Here is a 20,795-nt window from a genome sequence, read left to right as displayed (position 1 = left end):
ATTTTTTTTATTGTATAGAAATGCATTAAATGAGCTTAAACTTTCAAAACAATGTTCCTTTTTTTACGTACATTTTATTTTACGTAAAAAAATAGAAAAATAAAAGTTGTCTTCTGATGAAGGGAAGCTGTGGCAGGATTATCTTTTTCTCATTTACAAATCATTTGTAATATAGAGATAAAGATTACATTCTGTCACGCAGATCTTAACACACTTTTGATAAAATCCTATTTCATATAAAGGACTCCAAGGTTAAATCATGAATAAGATTAGCAACTGAACATTTCATTATGTACCTCAAATTTGGAGATGGCAAAAATAGTGAAAAGAAATTCAAGAGATTTAGTAGTGAGTCAGTGCGGTAGTGGCAACTTTCTCAAATTGGACAATGTGGGCCTCGCGTGGCCCCTGTGGTTATAGAATCAAATGAATGGGGGATTGGAAACAAGAAAAACTGAAAAAATTAATTGCTCTTGGCGAAGGCAGTAATTTTGAAACAAAACGCTATGTTCTAAAAAAGACCGTTTGAGTACATTAATTAACTTCCTCCATCACAATCGCTACTTAACCATCCATCAAAGAAAAACAAATGTAAAAGATTTTCCACACCCACTGAAGCTGTCCCCAATTTTCAAGGCCAGTGTTGTGATTTGTTCATGAAGAAGTAATTGTCTTATCCGATTTTTACCTACCATAATAACCTTCCACTGTGAATATGATGATAATACCAGCCTTTTTTAAATAGGGACAGACAGAAAGAAAGTTTGTGACTTTCATTGTTGTGGATCCCAGACGAACCTCTTTTTCCTTAGCACATGATTAGTACTTCTATTTGAAAGCAGTGCTTTTCCCCTATGTTACACCCTTACACACTCCACCTCTGTTCTCAAAACTATAACCTTTTACCCAGAGACAATCCATAGGACCAAGGCAGGGGGCAGAACTTTCCGTTGGAACAGAGTAGGGGATGTGTTGAGGTGGCGGACAGGCCCCGGTCTTGATTGGCTCTGGCCTAAGGCAGTAGGAGGAGACTTCCACAATGGATGGGACTGCTGGGGACAAATGTTTACTAATGCTGTCTGGCTGTGCAGGGAGGGGAAGCAAAGAGGAAAAGACCACAACACACAACAAGAGTAAGTTTAGTTTAATTTGTTATCAGACATTCAGACCATTGTGGGAGTTTGCAGATTATGCTGAGTCACTCTGGGATTCAGACTTCAGTCTGATTACAGCGGTGCAAAGTTCTTGATTTGTATCTTGTGATCCCTGCTTATGCCTGTCGTTGTAGAGTAAGTATGTGTATCTGTGTGCTCTTATTAGTAGTTGATACATATTTGTCTATGTATAAGTTGTAAAGTGATCAAACTGCATGGGTGGTTGTCTTATGAGTGTTATGGCTATTTCCATGTAAAAGGACCCATGAGCACCAACATGTGACATTCATAAAAGCATGTCAAATTGGGTGTCAATTGAAAGCTAAGTCTCTCTATATATATATATATATATATATATATATATTTTTTTTTTTTATATATATATGAAGGAGTATGTAAAGTGCATTCGGAAAGTATTCAGACCCCTTGACTTTTTCCACATTTTGTTACTTTGTTTTTTTTCCCCTCATCATACACACAATTCCCCATAATGACAAAGCAAAAACGTATTTTATAAATTTTTGCAAATTAATTTTAAAAAATCTACAACTGAAATATCACATTTACATAAGTATTCAGACCCTTTACTCAGTACTCTGTTTAAGCACTTTTGGCAGTGATTACAGCCTTGAGTCTTCTTGGGTATGACGCTACAAGCTTGGCACACCTGTATTTGGTGAGTTTCACCCATTCTTCTCTGCAGATCCTCTCAAACTCTGTCAGGTTGGATGGGGAGCGTCAGTGCACAGCTATTTTAAGGTCTCTCCAGAGATGTTCGATCGGGTTCAAGTCTGGGCTCTGGCTGGGCCACTCAACGACATTCAGGAACTTGTCCCGAAGCCACTCCTGTGTTGTCTTGGCGTCTTTCCCTCAATCCTGAGTAGTCTCCCAGTCCCTGTTGCTGAAAACATCCCCACAGCATGATGCTACCACCACCATGCTTCACCGAAGGGCTTGTGCCAGGTTTCCTCCAGACGTGACGCTTGGCATTCAGGCCAGAGGTCAATCTTGGTTTCATCAAACCAGAGAATCATGTTTCTCATGGTCTGAGAGATCCTTTGGGTGCCTTTTGGCAAACTCCAAACGGGCTGTCATGTGCCTTTTACTGAGGAGTGGCTTCCGTCTGCCTACTCTATCAATCAATCAATCAATCAATCAATCAATCAAATGTATTTATAAAGCCCTTTTTACATAAGCCGATGTCACAAAGTGCAATACAGAAACCCAACCTAAAACCCCAAACAGCAAGCAATGCAGATGTAGAAGCACGGTGGCTTGGAAAAACTCCCTAGAAAGGCAGGAACCTAGGAACCTATAGAGGAACCAGGCTCTGAGGTGTGGTCAGTCCTCTTCTGGCTGTGCCAGGTGGAGATTATAACAGTACATGGCCAAGATGTTCAAAAGTTCATAGATGACCAGCAGGGTCAAATAAACTAAATAATCACAGTGGTTGTAGAGGGTGCAACAGGTCAGCACCTCAGGAGTAAATGTCAGTTGATTTTTCATAGCCGAGCATTCAGAGTTAGAGACTGCAGGTGCGGTAGAGAGAGCGTAGAAAACAGCAGGTCCGGGACAAGGTAGGGTTCCATAGCCGCAGGCAGAACAGTTGAAACTGGAGCAGCAGCACGAACAAGTGGACCGGGGACAGAAAGGAGTCATCAGGCCAGGTAGTCCTGAGGCATGGTCCTAGGGCTCAGGTTCTGAGAGAGAGAGAGAGCATATTTAAATTCACACAGGACACTGGATAAGACAGGAGAAATACTCCAGACATAACAGACTGACCCTAGCCCCCCGACACATAAACTACTGCAGCACAAATACTGGAGGCTGAGACAGGAGGGGTCGGAAGACACTGTGGCCCCGTCCTACAATACCACCGGACAGGGCCAACCAGGCAGGATATAACCCCACCCACTTTGCCAAAGCACAGCCCCCACACCACTAGAGGTATATCTTCAAATCACCAACTTACTACCATAAGACAAGGCTACTCTACCATAAAGGCCCGATTGGTGGAGTGCTGCAGAGGTGGTTGTCCTTCTGGAAGGTCTTCCCATCTCCATAGAGGAAATCTGGAGCTCTGTCAGAGTGACCATTGTGTTCTTGGTCACCTCCATGACCAAGGCCCTTCTCACCCGATTGCTCAGTTTGGTCGGGTGGCCAGCTCAAGGAAGAGTCTCGGTGATTCCAAACTTATTCCATTTAGGTATGATGGAGGCCACTGTGTTCTTGAGGACCTTCAATGCTGCAGAAATGTTTTGGTTTATATAGACAGGTGTGTGCCTTTCCAAATCATGTCCAATCAATTGAATTTACCACAGGTGGACTCCAATCAAGTTGTAGAAACATCTTAAGGATGATCAATGGAAACAGGATGTACCTGAGCTCAATTTTGAGTCTCATAACAAAGGGTCTGAATACTAACTGTATGTAAATAAGGTATTTCTGTATTTATTTTTAACACATTTGGAAAAAAAATATCTAAAAACTGTTTTTGCTTGGGTATTGTGTGTAGATTGATGAGGAACATTTTTATTTAATCAATTTTAGAATAAGGCTGTAATGTAACAAAATGTGGAAAAGGGGAAGGGGTCTGAATACTTTCCAAATGCATGTTATATCCTAAATATTAGGAATAAGCAACGGGTTTGATTTAAATTCAAACAGATGGAAAAGGAGTCTTAAAAAACATCTACCAGAAAGTCTTTAAAAGTTATTAGAAATACATCAAAACACAATCATGTTGAAGTAAAGATCCCTGCCAATTAATATCAACACTTATATTTTGATAAATGATTTGCCTTGTGTGAGTTTTGGAAACATTGCCCTGTGCCCTCATATTCCGTTACCAGAAAAACACATATCTTTCAAATATTTTCACATTTCTCTCCCTCGTAAGGAGGGAGGATAATGAAAGTTCAATTATTAATTGATTAAAACTCAAAATTCTGTTACCAAATAATCTGCCATAGAATTACTGCAATTAATGACACAGAATTACTGCAATTGATGACCCAGAGGGTTAACAATAGGAAATCATAGTAGTCACAAACCACAGTTGGGTCACCTGCTACTGTCATAACTGTTTTCTTTCTGTTCCTGTCGTCTGGTGGTCAATGCTAGTGTGAAAATAGTCTGGACAAACTCTCCCTATCTCTCTCCCTCTTTGTTTCACTGCCTCTCTCTCCTTCTCTTCTCTCTCCAGTTAATATCAACTCTCCAGGATCCTACTGACACCTACCCATGAGCCCCCTCTTTTTCCTTTTACTCTAACCAACATCCTTACCCACTGAGCACCGACCAACACAGGACGTCCATGGATGTTGACAAGTTGTTGAAATTTGGTCAGTCCGCCCTGGCCTTGATTTCAACATCTACAAACTTAGATTTTTGGTACGGTCTTTGATTTGGCTTAAACATAGACGTCCATGATTGATTCAAATTTGGACCAGACCAAATCTGAACCAATCATAGATGTCTGTTTCACAATTTTGGGGAGCACAATACAGCACAGCACAGTATATTAAAGTTAAAACACATTTGAGTTTAGTTTAGTACAGTTCTCTATTGTACCGTACAGTAGAGTTCAGTGCAGTACACAGTAGAGCATACTAGAATTGAGTACTCAAATGTATTGTACTGTACTCAACTGTACTGAACTATACTTTACTATACTCTACTGAGCTCTACTGTACGGTGATTTTACCAAAGTTCTTCCAGTAAATGTGTTTTGTAAATTTTGCTGTGCAAATTGTTAAAATTAGTCATTGTGCATATAGTTGGATGGTTTGTTAAACTTTGAAATCAATGTTTTTATTTTGGCATACATCTTTAAGTGAAAAATCTGAGTCAGCGCAATTCTGCTACTGTGGAATTGCCCTTATGTGACTGAGTTCTGTTGGGAAGAAATGTAGTGTCAGCTGTCCTCCTTAATCTCCGGTTACATATTCTCTAATGAAATGGAACCAAAAGAAGCAACCAAAGCAGGACATGTAGTCCCTCCTCATAACATGTTTTCTTTTTCATAGGAATTACAACAGAAATCTAGAATCTAAGATTTCCTTATTCGTTTACAGAATCCTACAGGTACTTGGCTCTCGGATTGGGCTAGATCTCTTGGCTGGACTTCCTCAGTGATAATTTCACATTTCGACACGTTAGCTCAGTGAACAAAATACAACTCTTTAACTCAACTCATGATTTGCTTTCAAGGACATTTCAAGGACATTTCAAGGACATTTCAAGGACATTGAGGCATAAGACATCCCAGGACAACATCCCAGAAACACTGAGCACCAATGTCAGAGGAGCACTGTGACAGGAGCACAGGTCACGTGACATCATAGCAGTATAGCAGGAAGTAATCACTGAATTCTTATCGTACCACTCTGTACAGTCAGCTGTACAGGTTTATATTTCAGTCATTCAGCAGACACTCTTAGGGTTAAGAGCCTTGCCCAGGGGCACATTGACCGATTTTTCAACTATTCGACAAACCCAACACTCTTAACCGCAAGGCTACCTGCCACACAGTTCTGACCTCACCGTTTCCTACCACGCTTTCGTGATCACATGCACCATACCCACACTCTGTCACACTCCATACCCTCTCACCCACCTGGGAGCTCTTCCTTAGCCTGGGTCGACTCATCACCAAGGGCACCATTGGACACTGCACCCTTCAGAAATGACCGGTACCCAGCTAATGAACTATCCCACCACAAACTCTCCATTCAGCTCTCCCAGCTCCAACTCCATTCTGCTCCAATCAGCTGCCATGACATCCCCAGTCCCCCCTTTTTCCCGGGCCACCTCAATCCCCTCGCCTCAACTGCCTCCGGCCCTGTGGCCCCCGCTGGACTTTGCCTTAGGAGCGTTGTCGTGCTGCGGGGCCTGTGTGTTCACTAACCCCCTGGAGGTGGTAAAGACACGGTTGCAGCTGCAGGGAGAGCTGCGGGCGCAGGGGTCCTACCGGCAGCACTACCGCGGGGTGCTGCAGGCCCTGTGGGTGGTGGGGAGGACGGATGGGCTCCGCGGGCTGCAGAAGGGGCTCTCGGCTGGGCTGATGTACCAGGGTCTGATGAACGGCGTGAGGCTGGGCTTCTACTCCTACTGTGACACCGTGGGCTTCACTGCAGTCCCTGGAGGGAGTCTGATGTCAGGGGCTGTGGCCGGGGCTCTGGGGGCCTTCATTGCCTCTCCTGCCTATCTGGTGAGTGGTATAAATCTTTGTTGTATTGTTGTCGCTCTCATAGTGCATAGCTTTGGATGAGGTAAGGAGATATGGAGGGTACTTAGGGTGTCATATTGCCATGCACAGACCTTACAATATTAACAGTGTTCACCCTGGAGTATGTGCCCCAATTTTTACAGTATGCACCCCCCTCCCCAACATGAAAAATATTAACCCCTCTTATAGAATTAAGAGCTTTGCACACTCTTGGGGCGGCAGGGTAGCCTAGTGGTTAGAGCGTTGGACTAGTAACCGGAAGGTTGCGAGTTCAAACCCCCGAGCTGACAAGGTACAAATCTGTCGTTCTGCCCCTGAACAGGCAGTTAACCCACTGTTCCCAGGCCGTCATTGAAAATAAGAATGTGTTCTTAACTGACTTGCCTGGTTAAATAAAGGTAAAAATAAAAAAAATAGGGGTTAACTGCCTTGTTCAGGGGCAGATGTGGGAACTCTAGATCTTCATTGTAAATAAGAATTTGTTCTTAACTGACTTGCCTAGTGAAATAAAGGTTGGTTTTTAAGCGACTTTCGTGAAATAATAATTGTCCACCTCATGGTTCAGTTCTCAGATATTTTAGTACTAAATGTATCAGGGCATTAGGTGTCCACTGTACTGTACTTTTTGTACTATTTTCTACATTGTAGAATAATAGTGAAGACATCAAAACTATGAAATAGCACAAATGGAATCATGTAGTAATCGAAAAGTGTTAAACAAAAATATATATATTTTAGATTCTTCAAAGTAGCCACCCTTTGCCTTGATGACAGCTTTGCACACTCTTGGCATTCTCTCAACCAGTTTCACCTGGAAAGCTTTTCCAACAGTCTTGAAAGAGTTCCCACATATGCTGAGCACTTGTTGGCTGCTTTTCCTTCACTCTGCGGTCCAACTCATCCAAAACCATCTCAACTGGGTTGAGGTCGGGTGATTGATGTCCTCACTATTCTTGGTCGAATAGCCCTTACACAGCCTGGAGGTGTGTTGGGTAATTGTCCTCTTGAAAAACAAATGATAATCCCACTAAGCCCAAAACAGATGGGATGGCGTATCTCTGCAGAATGCTGTGGTTGCCATGCTGGTTAAGTGCGCCTTGAATTCTAAATAAATCACTGACAGTGTCAACAGCAAGGCACCCCCATACCATTATACATCCTCCTCCATGCTTCACGGTGGGAACCACACATGCGGAGATCATCCGTTCACCTACTCTGCATCTCACAAAGACACAGCGATTGGAACCAAAAATCTCAAATTTGGACTCGTCAGACCAAATGACGGTCTAATGTCCATTGCTCGTGTTTCTTGGTCCAAACAAGTCTCTTCTTATTATTGGTGTCCCTTAGTAGTGATTTCTTTGCAGAAATTCAACCACAAAGGCCTGATTCACGCAGTCTCTTCTGAACAGTTGATGTTGATATGTGTCTGTTACTTGAACTCGCTGAAGCATTTATTTGGGCTGCAATTTCGGAGGCTGGTAACTATAATGAACTTATCCTCTGCAGCAGAGGTAACTCTGGGTCTTCCTTTCCTGTGCCGGTCCTCATGAGAGCCAGTTTCATAATAGTGCTCGATGGTTTTTGCAACTGCACTTGAAGCAACTTTCAAAGTTCTTGAAATTTCAGATTGACTGACCTAAAGTAATGATGGACTGTCGTGTCTCTTTGATTATTTGAGCTGTTATTGCCATAATATGGACTTGGTCTTTTACCAAATAGGGCTATGTTCTGTATACCACCCCTACTGTGGTTCTTCCTTTAAAAGATATGAGCTTATTCCACAACCGTTTGTGGTAGATGGTGGCAGATTGTGGTAAATTGCGTCATTCTGGCAACAATGGCTGACACTTAAATAATAATGCCATAGAATTCTGCGGCACCCCGCAGGCTGCGCTGCAGTACGCTGCAACTTTTAAAGGAAGAACCTTGTCACAACACAACTGATTGGCTCAAACGCATTAAGGAAAGAAATTCCACAAATGAACTTTTAACAAGACACACCTGTTAATTGATATGCATTCCAGGTGACTACCCCATGAAGCTGGTTGAGAGAATGCCAAGTGTGTGCAAAGCTTTCATCAAGGCAAAGGGTGGCTACTTTGAATAATTTGTTTAACACTTTTATGGTTGCTACATGATTCCATATGTGTTACAGTATTTCATAGTTTTGATGTCCTCACTATTATTCTACAATGTAGAAAATAGTACAAATAAAGAGGAAGCCTGGAATGAGTAGGTGTGTCCAAACGTTTGACTGGTACTGTATATATATAAATAAAGGAAGATAAGCTTAGTCCTTTCCCCAGAAAGAGAGCGAAATGCCGGTGGCATGCTATGACAGTGACATGCATTTCTTTATGTCAGGTGGCTACATCTATATCTGCTATACAGATATAGATGTACAGAAGGAGGGTAATTGGTACATTTTCAATCTGAATATTTTGTATAAAGATAAGTGTTATGTTGTTATATTATAGGCGTAACTCTGGCAGGCCTGAAACATTCTTCCTCACCTCAAGTTCAACTGTCAGAGTCAGTTAGAGCGCCGGGGTGCACTGCCTTCATATAATAAGCCCGCAGTAGCTAATGCTTAATAATAGCCACACCATACCAAACCTTCACAGACGTTTCTTAACTTTATTACAGTTAACATCAAAAGCAAGTCAAGCCATTGGGGACAATATGAACAGAAGAGCAAATGTAAACCATAGAAAAACTCACTTCCCTCCCCTGTGCCCAATAGAAAAAACACACAACCCTCCCCAAAGAAAATAAAATACCTTTGACAATGTTGGACCACCCCTCCCCCCCAGTAAATGTAGATCTGTCCCTAAGTGTGACGGTGTTTATTTGTATCATTCATTTATTGTGTGTGCGGGTAGTAATATTACCCCAGCCATTTTCCCTGTTATGAGAACTTGACGTGTTTGTGTTGGTACTATAAATACAAATCTGTTGTGTTTCTACTGTGCGAAGGGCAGTGACTTCTACAGTGGCTGTGTATTTCCCCATGAGTTAAGGCAGTTGTATAACTTGTGACCCCAAGGTGGCTCTCATATACTCCGGCTGCTGTTGTTGTCTAGGCTGCATCTGTTGCTCAATGTACCTCAGTGTAGCCATCTGACCTCTGCAGCATCGTGGAAACACTATATAATCTGCATGGTGATATGTTTGTGAGAATCTGGGTCACTAAATATACCCGGCACGTACCTACTTCCAACCACTACCCAAAATACTCCCCAGCACTCCCTCCTATGTTTTTTTGGCAGAATATGAAGTAAAGGGAGAGCGAGAGAGATTAAAAGAGAAAGAGATGGGAGGCTATTTTTGGTTGCACCCGGTGTGTGAGAAGAAGCAGGGAGGGGTCCGACTCGGGTGTCTGTGCATGTGTACTGTGAGAGCCCAACTCAGGTTTCTAGACCCACTCAGTGTGCAGTGTCATCTCAGTAAGCTGAATAATGGTCGTTCAGAGAGAAGGAGAGATGTGAAATGGAGGTCATGAGCATCCTGAAGGGATGTGTGTGCCCGTGAGTGTTCAAAAAATATGCACATGTTACATAACTCATACCAGGTGTACCCACTGAACAGTGTGTCTCTATTTAGTGATGGGGTTGTGCCTCTGTTATTATGGGGAGGCGTAATGCAAAGTTTCTCTTTGCAATGCTGTGTATGTCAAATGGGCATACAACTGCGGAGGCTGGTGGGAGGAGCTATTGGAGGACGGGCTCACTGTTATGGCTGGAATGGAATGAATGGAACGGAGTCAAACATGTGGTTTCCATATGTTTTATGTGTTTGATACCGTTCCATGTATTCCATTCCAGCTCTCTTCCAATGACTATGTCCTCCTATAGCTCCTCCCATCGGCCGCCTCTGGTATAAAATACATTGAAGCAAGTGTCTTATGTTTCCTCCACAGGTGAAGACACATCTGCAGGCCCAGACAGTCGAAGCCATCGCAGTGGGTCACCAGCACAACCATCAGGTGAGGAGTGTGTGCGCTGTCCGTGAAACAGTTGGACCCAGTGTTCTCTAGTTGTTCGGGCTCTACACCAGTCCTTAATGTTGTGTAAGTATGTCACTTTGTTTCCAATCCCACTCCTCTATCATTTTGGCTCACATTCCTCTCTCTCTCCCCCCTACTTCCTCAGCCCACCCCCAGCATAACTAACCATATCCGTGTGAACCCTAGTGACACGTTTCACAACCACCAGCCAATCAGTAACATGCAAACAGAGGTGTGGAGTGGTGTCAACGAAACAAAAACACACAACCTTTGTGACTGATACTGTAATCATCAAGATAAAGACAAGCACAGTGATTTATTTTTAAAACCCTGTTAAGGGATGTAGTGTGGCCCTTTTGATCTAAGAGATACATTTTTTCAATTTGTCATGGCACTATTCACTTTTTTCATGGCACTGTTCATTTGCCTGGCTACCCAAACGCCTTGCTTCCGGCCAAACGCTACGCCACGCCCATGGACGTTAGTTTCTTCGCCACTATGAGTCTGGATCTGAGCACCTCCCCGATGATTTCTAGAACGCAAATGCATTCTAACTGTACTGATTTGTCCCAGAAACCGATGGGTTGGGCCAGAGCCAGAATCCTTGTGGATAAAGTGTCTTCTTAAAAATTCTTCATTCTCTTTGATACTTGGTTAGAGATGATCCAAGCTGACTTTGTTTTGTACAACACCCCTCATTTTGATGTCGCCACAAACGACTTCAACGATGGCAGTCTCAGACTGAAGTATAGTACATAGTGAACAAAGACCAGCGGAATAATTCAGTTTTGGTCATCAGGCAAACTGTTCACCCCCTTACAATAAAGATCAAAGTCAATGTGTAGACCTAAGGTACAGTTGAAGTCGGAAGTTTACATACACCTTAGCCAAATACATTTAAACTCAGTTTTTCACAATTCCTGACATTTTATCCTCGTAAAAATTCCATGTCTTAGGTCAGTTAGGATCACCACTTTATTTTAAGAATGTGAAATGTCAGAATAATAGTAGAGATAATGATTTATTTCAGCTTTTATTTCTTTCATCACATTCCCAGTGGGTCAGAAGGTTACATACACTCAGTTAGTATTTGGTAGCATTGCCTTTAAATTGTTTAACTTAGGTCAAACGTTTCGAGTAGCCATCCACAAGCTTCCCAAAGTAAGTTGGGGGATTTTTAGCCCATTCCTCCTGACAGAGCTGGAGTAACTGAGTCAGGTTTATAGGCCTCCTTGCTCGCACACACTTTTTCAGTTCTGCCACAAATCTTCTATAGGATTGAGGTCAGGGCTTTGTGATGGCCACTCCAATACCTTAACTTTGTTATCCTTAAACCAAGTATGCTTGGGGTCATTGTCCATTTGGAAGATCCATTTGCGACCAAGCTTTAACTTCCTGACTGACGTCTTGAGATGTTGCTTCAATATATCCACAAAATTTTCCCTCCCTCATGATGCCATCTATTTTGTGAAGTGCACCAGCCCCTCCTGCAGCAAAGCACCCCCACGACATGATGCTGCCAACCCATGCTTCATGGTTGGGAAGGTGTTCTTTGGCTTGCAAGCCTCCCCCTTTTTTCTCCAAACATAACGATGGTCATTATGGTCAAACAGTTCTATTTTTTGTTTCATCAGACCAGAGAACATTTCTCCAAAAAGTACGATCTTTGTCCCCATGTGCAGTTGCAAACCATAGTCTGGCTTTTTTTATGGCAGTTTTGGAGCAGTGGCTTCCTCCTTGTTGAGAGGCCTTTCAGGTTATGTCGATATAGGACTTGTTTTACTGTGGATATAGATTATTTTGTACCTGTTTCCTCCTGCATCTTCACAAGGTCCTTTGCTGTTGTTCTGGGATTGATTGGCACTTTTTGCACCATCTCTAGGAGACAGAACACGTCTCCTTCCTGAGCGGTATGACGGCTGCGTGGTCCCATGGTGTTTATACTTGTGTACTATTATTTGTACAGATGAACGTGGTACCTTCAGGCGCTTGGAAATTGCTCCCAAGGATGAACCAGACTTGTGGAGGTGTACAGTGTGTTTTCTGAGGTCTTGGCTGATTTCTTTTGATTTTCCCATGATGTCAAGCAAAGAGTCACTGAGTTTGAAGGTAGGCCTTGAAATACATCCACAGGTACACCTCCAATTGACTCAAATTATGTCAGTTAGCCTATCAGAAGCTTCTAAAGCCATGACATAATTTTCTGGAATTTTCCAAGCAGTTTAAAAGGCACAGTCAACTTAGTGTGTGTAAACTTCTGACCCACTGGAATTGTGATACAGTGAATTATAAATGAAATAATCTGTCTGTAAACAATTGTTGGAAAAATTACTTGTGTCATGCACAAAGTAGATGTCCTAACTGACTTGCCAAAACTATAGTTTGTTAACAAGACATTTGTGGAGTGGTTGAAAAACGAGTTTTAATGACGCCAACCTAAGTATATGTAAACTTCCGACTTCAACTGTATGTAGGTTTGCTATTGTAAAGCTGTCACAATATCCCTTTGTGTTCCATAGGCTGATGCTGTCCAATACCCTGACACACTGCCATTTGTGGGCAAAGTATCCACAAGTGATGTCAGCGCAGAGTTGATAACTTAATAGTAGAAAAATGTCCATACTTCAGGGAGGGATTTCGATAAGAAAACATTTTCACATTCAACAGCGAGAAGCACTATATATGGTAGAAGTAGTAGTTTATTTTAAAGGAACCATGTGCAATTAAATATTTCAGACAGTGAAATATGATGTTCACACCAGAGTTAGCTAAGCACAGATCATTTCCATCTGCAGTCCCTAACCAAACATAACTGAATACATAAACATAGCTAAATGCACATCAGTCATACAGTAGTATAGTAGGATAACAGATTAAAAGAAATACAGGAAACATAAAATACAACAAATTATACAACAAATTCAGCAGACTTGAGTGCATTAAGAACTAGTCAATGTGTGCAGGATTGATACGTCTTGATCCATGATTTGACCTGCACGGAGAAGGATTTAGGCTCTCGTGTTTCTTAAAGTAGAGGGGATGGAATTCCGTTTACTGATGCCTGAGGTGGAGAACGCTGACTGCCCAAAGGTGTTTTCTTTTAGGAATGACACAGACTCCTCTTGTGGATGTCTGGGTGATTCTGCTGTTTTGTTCAGAGCTTAATATGCCAAAATCTTTCAGAGGTGGGGGTGCAACATTGTTGATAATCTTACAAACTAGACAAACAACTGAGAAATGGAACCGATTGTACTTGGGGAGAATATTGCAGTGATGGTAATGACGCAATTTCCTGTCCAGGATCTTCAGTGCTTGTTTATTTAGAGATCGAAGAGGTTTCAGTCATGTTTCATTGGCATTAGACCAGCTGATGATACAATAGGACAGGTGGGAGAAGATCATTGCATGTAAATAGATTTTGGTTCCTGATGTATCGGAAATTTGAAAGACTATCTGATTTTGCTGGACATCTTAATGTTTTTTCAAGTTCAAAGTATAATGCCCAGATATTTAAACTAGGTGACTGTTTACATTTTTTGTCCTTGAATAAGTATGTCCGAGTAAGCCTGTTTGTTTAGTTTTGTGAAGAAGTACATGGCTACCGTTTTTAAAACATTGAGCGTGAGACAGGAGAGGTTGAGCCATTCAGCTACTTTTTACAATGATACTGCTTGCCACTTCATCAGCATAGAAATACGTATAAAGAACTGTATCATCCACGTACATATCCACACCCTGGCATACAGACGGAAGGTCATTAATATAGAGGCTGAGTAACAAAGGGCCCAGGATTGACCCCTGTGGGACTCCCACAGTGCAATCCCTTGGTGAGGATAGTTCACCGTTAATCCAAACACATTGCATCTGGTCTGCCAGATAAGACACAATCCATAAGAAAGCACTTGACAAAATGTTGAAGTTGGATAGCTTGGAAAGGAAGACATTGTGGTAAACAGTGTCAAAGGCTTTTCTGAGGTTGAGGAAAACTGCACCTATAACACCCCCTTTGTCCAGCTTTGCCTTGATCTGTAGGATATGGCAACATGCTGTTTCTGTAGAGTGGTTGACCCTAAACTAAAACTGCATGGAGTGAAGAGGAAAGCTACATTTATCCAGGTGGACTGGCTCGACACGTTCAACCTTTCTCCCTCGTAAAATGTTTTGTTTTTTGTCTGAATTTCCCTTCGTCAGGGTGTGTCGAGTGCCTTCGCCAATATCTACCGGCGGGAGGGCGTGGTGGGGCTGTGGAGGGGTGTGAACGGGGCTGTGCCTCGAGTGATGGTGGGATCAGCCGCTCAACTGGCCACCTTCAGCTCCGCTAAGGAATGGGTGGCACGCCTACAGGTAACTATAGAAACCATCTATCACACTCGCAGGCTGTCGTGTGTATTGCGTTAAGCCAGGTGTCACACATGCAGAATGACCTGTACATACGGTATCAGCAAATAAGGATGGTGTGTATATAGAACTATTGAAAGTTTTTGAGTGTGTTTAAAACAATTTTCGAAGGTACATTTCATACAAGTATCCATCAAGCGGTACCGGAGTGCCAAGTCTATGACCAAAAGGCCCCTTAACAGCTTCTGCCCCCAAGCCAGAAGACTGCTGAACAATTAATCAAATGGTCACCTGGACCTTTTATATTGACCCCACTCTTCATTTGTTTTTACACTGCTGCTACTTATTGTTTATCTGTGCATAGTCACTTTACCCATACCTACATACCCCTACCAAATTACCTAGACTAACCTGTACCCCCGCACATTGTACCGGTACCCCCGGAATATAGCCTCGTTATTGTTATTTTATTGTGTTAGTTTTTACTTTAGTTTATTTGGTAAATAGTTTCTTAACTCTTTCTTGAACTGCATTGTTGGTTAAGGGCTTGTAAGTAAGTATTTCACGGTAAGGTCTACACCTGTTGTATTTGGCGCAAGTGACAAATAAAGTTTGATTTGATCAAGATATGAATAATCTTTCACCTCTACAGTTGGTTGATTTCTCTCTCTGTGTCCTTGTAGTGGTACAGTCCAAACAGCTGGCTGGTTGCCTTGACAGCTGCCTGTATCAGTGGAGTCGCCGTGACGATCACCATGACGCCGTTTGACGTCATCAGCACACGCCTCTACAACCAGCCAGTGGATGAGCGTCATAGGGTGAGGCTCTTTTCAATATCTCATTTTTCTTTGTCCACCATCATTGGAATTGCCTATTTCACCCTGATATTCCCTGGTCTTGGTTTCTAAGTAGAACTTTGGCTTCTCCATATACTGTATACTTCTGGCTCTTAGATGTTGAACACACAAATTTATAAAGATCTATACTGTAACTGTCTTTAGACGTTGAACTCACAGTTTCATTTTCTGCCTCTCTTGCCTGTCTGTTAGGGTCGTCTGTACCTGGGCTTCTCAGACTGTCTAGTGAAGGTGTGCCGGACAGAGGGTTTTCTGGGGCTGTATAAAGGTATGGGCCCTGTGTTCTTCCGCCTGTGCCCTCACACCGTTCTTAGCATGCTCTTCTGGGACCTGATGAGACAACGGGCCTTTCAGGACGTTCAGAACGAGAGCTGAAGAGAAGAGGATATTCAGCCAATCTTGGAGGACAATGGAAGTTGATTTAAAAAATAAAACATGTTTTGGCCTGCTGTCTTCATCAGAGCCGGAGCTAAGAAAGAAGGCCTCATATGGTGGACAGAGTTGAATGAATGACTGGTCCGTTGGTAGAGACGAGCAGTATACACTCTTTGTGATGCCAGTGTGGAAAGTTGGTTGAGAGAAGGAGAGACGAGGAGGAGGAGATGCTCTCAATTCCACAGAATAGACTTGCACTCCCTCACTGGTTAACTGGAAGGATACATAATGGCTTGATATACACTGAGTGTACAAAACATTATTGAGTTGCACCCCCTTTTGCCCTCAAAACAGCTTCAATTCATCTGGGCATGGACTCCACAAGGCGTTGAAAATGTTCCACCGGGATGCTGGTCCATGTTGACACCAATGCTTCCCACAGTTGTGTCAAGTTGGCTGGATGCCCTTTAGGTGGTGGACCATTCTTCATACACATTGGAAACTGTTGAGCGTGAAAAACCCAGCAGCGATGGAGTTCTTGACACACTCTCAAAACGGTGCGCCTGGCACCTACTACCAATCCCCAGTCAAAGGCATTTAAATGTTTTATCTTGTCCAATCACCCTCTGAATGGCATACAGTGCTTTGTAAAATAATTCAACCCCTTGGAGTTTTTCCTATTTTGTTGCATTACAACCTGTAATTTAAATAGATTTTTATTTGGATTTCATGTAATGGACACACACAAAATAGTTCAAATTGGTGAAGTGAAAAAATAACTTGTTTCAATAAATAAAAATAAGATCTGGTGCAACCAATTACATTCAGAAGTCACAAAATTGGTTAAATAATGCCCACCTGTGTGTAATCTAAGTGTCACATGATCTGTTACATGCGCTCAGTATATATACACCTGTTCTGACAGGCCCCAGAGTCTGCAACACCACTAAGCAAGGGGCACCACCAAGCAAGTGGCACTATGAAGACCAAGGAGACCAGGGACAAAGTTGTGGAGAAGTACAGATCAGGGTTGGGTTATAAAAAAATATCAGAAACTTTGAACATCCCACAGAGCACCATTAAATCCATTATTAAAATATGGAAAGAATATGGCACCACATCTCTGCCAAGAGAGGACCGCCCACCAAAACTCATGGACCAGGCAAGGAGGGCATTAATCAGAGAGGCAACAAAGAGACCAAAGATAAACCTGAAGGATCTACAAAGCTCCACAGCAGAGATTGGATTATCTGTCCATAGGACCACTTTAAGCCGTGCACTCCACAGAGCTGGACTAGAAAAAAAATAAGCAAAAACGTTTGGTGTTTGCCAAAAGGCATGTGGGAGACTCCCCAAACGTATGGAATAAGGTACTCTGGTCAGATGAAACTCAAATTGAGCTTTTTGGCCATCAAGGAAAACGCTATGTCTGGCACAAACTCAAAACATCTCATCACACCGAGAACACCATCCCAAGCACGGTGGTGGCAGCATCATGCTGTGGGAATGTTTTTCATTGGCAGGGACTGGGAAACTGGTCAGAATTGAAGGAATGATGGATGGCGCTAAATACAGGGAAATTCTTGAGGGAAACCTGTTTGTCTTCCAGAGATTTGAGACTAGGACGGAGGTTCACCTTCCAGCAGGACAATGACCATAAGCATACTGTTAAAGCAACACTCGAGTGGTTTAAGGGGAAACATTTAAATGTCTTGTAATGGCCTAGTCAAAGCCCAGGCCTCAATCCAATTCAGAATCTGTGGTATGACTTAAAGATTGCTGTACACCAGCGGAACCCATCCAACTATAAGGGCACAAGGCGAGACCCAAATGCAGACACAGGAGGCAGATGGTTAGATTCCAAGCTGTTTATTAACAATCCAAAAGGGCTAAGTAAGAGAATGGTCATGGATAGGCAAAAGGTCAAAACCAGTTCAGAGTTCCTGAGGTACAGAATGGCAGGCAGGCTCGAGGGCAGGCAGGCAGACTGGTCAGGCAGGCAGCAATGGAGTCCAGAAAAACAGGCAAAGGTCAAAACCGGGAGGACGAGTAAAAGATAATAGAAAAGCAGGCGCAAGGGAAAAACATGCTGTTTGACTTGAACATACAAGACAAACTGGCACAGAGAAACAGGAAACACACGGATAAATGCACCAGGGAAAATAAGCGACACCTGGAGGGGGTGGAGACAATCACAACTTGTGACACCAACTTGAAGAAGCTGGAGCAGTTTTGTCTTGAAGAATGGACAAAAATCCCAGTGGCTAGATGTGCAAAGCTTATAGAGACATACCCCAAGAGACTTGCAGCTGTAATTGCTGCAAAAGGTGGCTCTACAAAGTATTGACTTTGAGGGGGTGAATAGTTATGCACACTCAAGTTTTCAATTTTCTTTGTCTTATTTCTTGATTGTTCACAATAAAAAAAATATTTTGCATCTTCAAAGTGGTAGGCATGTTGTGTAAATGAAATGATACAAACCCCACAAAAATCTATTTTAATTCCAGGTTGTAAGGCAACAAAATAGGAAAAATGCCAAGGGGGGTGAATACTTTCGCAAGCCACTGTACATGCACAATCCATGTCTCACTTGTCTCAAGGCTTAAAAATCCTTCTTTATTAACCTGTCTCCTCCCCTTCATCTCAACTGATTGAAATTGATTTATCAAGTAACATCAAAAGGGATCATAGCTTTCCCCTGGATTCACCTGGTCAGTCTATGCCATGGACAAAGCATGACATGTTCCTAATGTTTTGTACATTCAGTGTATTTTACTTGACTTGAAAAACTTGATCTATCGCAGCTTGATTTTATAGACATTGTTGGACAATGATGTTGAAGGTTGATATGTAAGATGAGGCTCACTCCATGACTAAGCCTTAAGGTCAAAAGTCAAACTGTGCACAAGAAGGCCCATTCTTGATGAAACAAGATTAAGTTTGGTCAGATCACCAAGTCCATGTAATATGTGTTTTTTTGTCTGGGTTAGTGACCTGGATAACATTGAGCCTACAGTTTTACTGATATGTTTGTCTTTTCCATGCAATGTGTGAAAATAAAAATGCCTTGACTTATGTGTGTCTTAAGATTCGATGAGAGAAATGAAAAATAACTTGAACTAACTAAAGTATATATGTATAATTATTGTATTAAGCATTTTGAATTGCTATTCTAGATTGTTCTAATTTTTAACATTGTTACAGACCCCATTGAAGGCACAGGTGAGTAGCCCAGCCTAATTTCTGATCATTCATTTCTGAAAAGCATTACACTCCAATGTAATCAGTCAGAATCTCTTGATGCAATTTCAAGCAATCATCTCTATATTTAGGTACAGTGATTTTGATAATTGTTGAATAGTTAAGCCTATCTATAACAGTTATTTATTTGCAACCCTTTTTGATCATTTAACGCATAGGCCAACTCAGACAGACCGGGACACACATTGTCAGACCACTATCATACGACCATTGAATCGCCAACATGGAGAGGACACACAAGTGATCAATGCGGTGAAAATTAAGGCAACATGACAATTATCAGAAGGGTGTCGTGTTGAATAGGAAAGGATATTAATTCACCCTTGGTCTTCTCACTGCCTATCTAATCAATGACAATATCACTCTACATTTTGGGATAGAAATTTCTAGCATGAGATAATAAACAAATACTTGTGGTGATAGTCAGAAAAAAACAGGAAAAAGTCTCCCTCAAACTGGATACTGCACAAGCTGTGCATGTCAGTTTGTGGTAGACTGGCAAATAGAATGCCATTCTTTACCATGAAATGCTTACTTATGAGCCCTTTCCCAACAATGCAGAGTTAAAAAGTAAGAACGTTTAAACAAAAAAAGGACTCTGGGATTAAACACCTCCCTCTGCAACTGGATCCTGGACATCCTGTCGGGCCGCCCCAGGTGTTGAGGGAAGGCAACAACACATCCATTACGCTGACCCTCCACATGGGGGCCCCTCAGCGGTGCATGCTTAGTCCCCTCCTGTACTCCCTGTTCACCCACGATTGCATGGGCACACATGACTCCAACACCAGAAGGTCAGAGACCTGGCAGTGTCGTGTCAGGACAACAACCTCTCTCTCAACGTCAGTAAGACAAAGGAGCTGATCGTGGATTACAGGAAAAGGAGGGCAGAGCACGCCCCCATTCACATCGACGGGGCTATCATGTCCAAGAACCTATCACATTAGTGTTAGCCACCTAGCTAACGTTAGCCACAAAGAAAATATTGCTTGAATTGCTTGATATCAAAGTCATTAAATTATGGTGGTATTGATACAATAATGGTGAGGAACTTTATTGATTATGGTGAAGAGGACAGTAACTTGTGAGCATGTGTGTTCCTCAGGTCTAGTTGGTACATGTGTAATCTCAGCGCTCCATAATCTTATGAGAGTTCAGTTACTCAATCAAGCATCCAGGTGAGATACTATTATTTTTACTTGTCCTGTTATGTACTTGAGTGAAGACCCAAAAGCGGTTTTAACAGAAAACAGAGTTCTTTAATGAAAAACAGGAATGGCATAAATCCTCTTCCAACGTAGTCAATGGAACAAAAGAACGTTAGAATAATGCAGGATGCACCTGCCAGGCAGACTACAGGATAGGACAAGGTGGAAGCAAACGGGACGACAGCTTGCTTCTGGCATCAAAAACACAAACAAGAATCAGACACTGAAAGTAGCAGGAACAGAGAGAGAAATAGAGACCTAATCAGAGGGGGAAGAGAGAACAGGTGGGAAGGAGTGAATGAGCTAGTTAGGGGAGATGTAGAACAGCTGAAGAATGAGAGACAGAGAAGGTAACCTAAAAAG

At 42.3% G+C, this 20,795-nt stretch overlaps 1 protein-coding gene across 3 annotated transcripts; it reads left to right on the top strand.

The window, feature by feature from the left end:
• Nucleotides 1-1,011: 1,011 nt before the first annotated feature.
• slc25a34 (solute carrier family 25 member 34) lies at nt 1,012-19,038 on the top strand. Of its 3 annotated transcripts, none has more exons than XM_064965747.1 (7): nt 1,012-1,133; nt 4,360-4,498; nt 5,231-6,366; nt 10,307-10,372; nt 14,585-14,737; nt 15,415-15,549; nt 15,781-19,038. In XM_064965747.1, exons 3-7 carry the CDS (start codon nt 5,842-5,844, stop codon nt 15,961-15,963), a joined length of 1,062 nt encoding a protein of 353 aa, XP_064821819.1. In that variant the 5' UTR covers nt 1,012-1,133; nt 4,360-4,498; nt 5,231-5,841; the 3' UTR covers nt 15,964-19,038. The 3 variants fall into 3 exon arrangements, with proteins under 3 accessions (XP_064821819.1, XP_064821817.1, XP_064821820.1); XM_064965745.1 differs by having other exon boundaries at nt 4,360-4,547; XM_064965748.1 differs by lacking the exon at nt 4,360-4,498.
• Nucleotides 19,039-20,795: the final 1,757 nt, after the last annotated feature.

This window comes from Oncorhynchus masou, chromosome 5 (assembly GCF_036934945.1).
Source record: "Oncorhynchus masou masou isolate Uvic2021 chromosome 5, UVic_Omas_1.1, whole genome shotgun sequence".
Lineage (NCBI taxonomy): Eukaryota > Metazoa > Chordata > Actinopteri > Salmoniformes > Salmonidae > Oncorhynchus > Oncorhynchus masou.
This window is presented reverse-complemented; position numbering and strand designations above follow the sequence as displayed.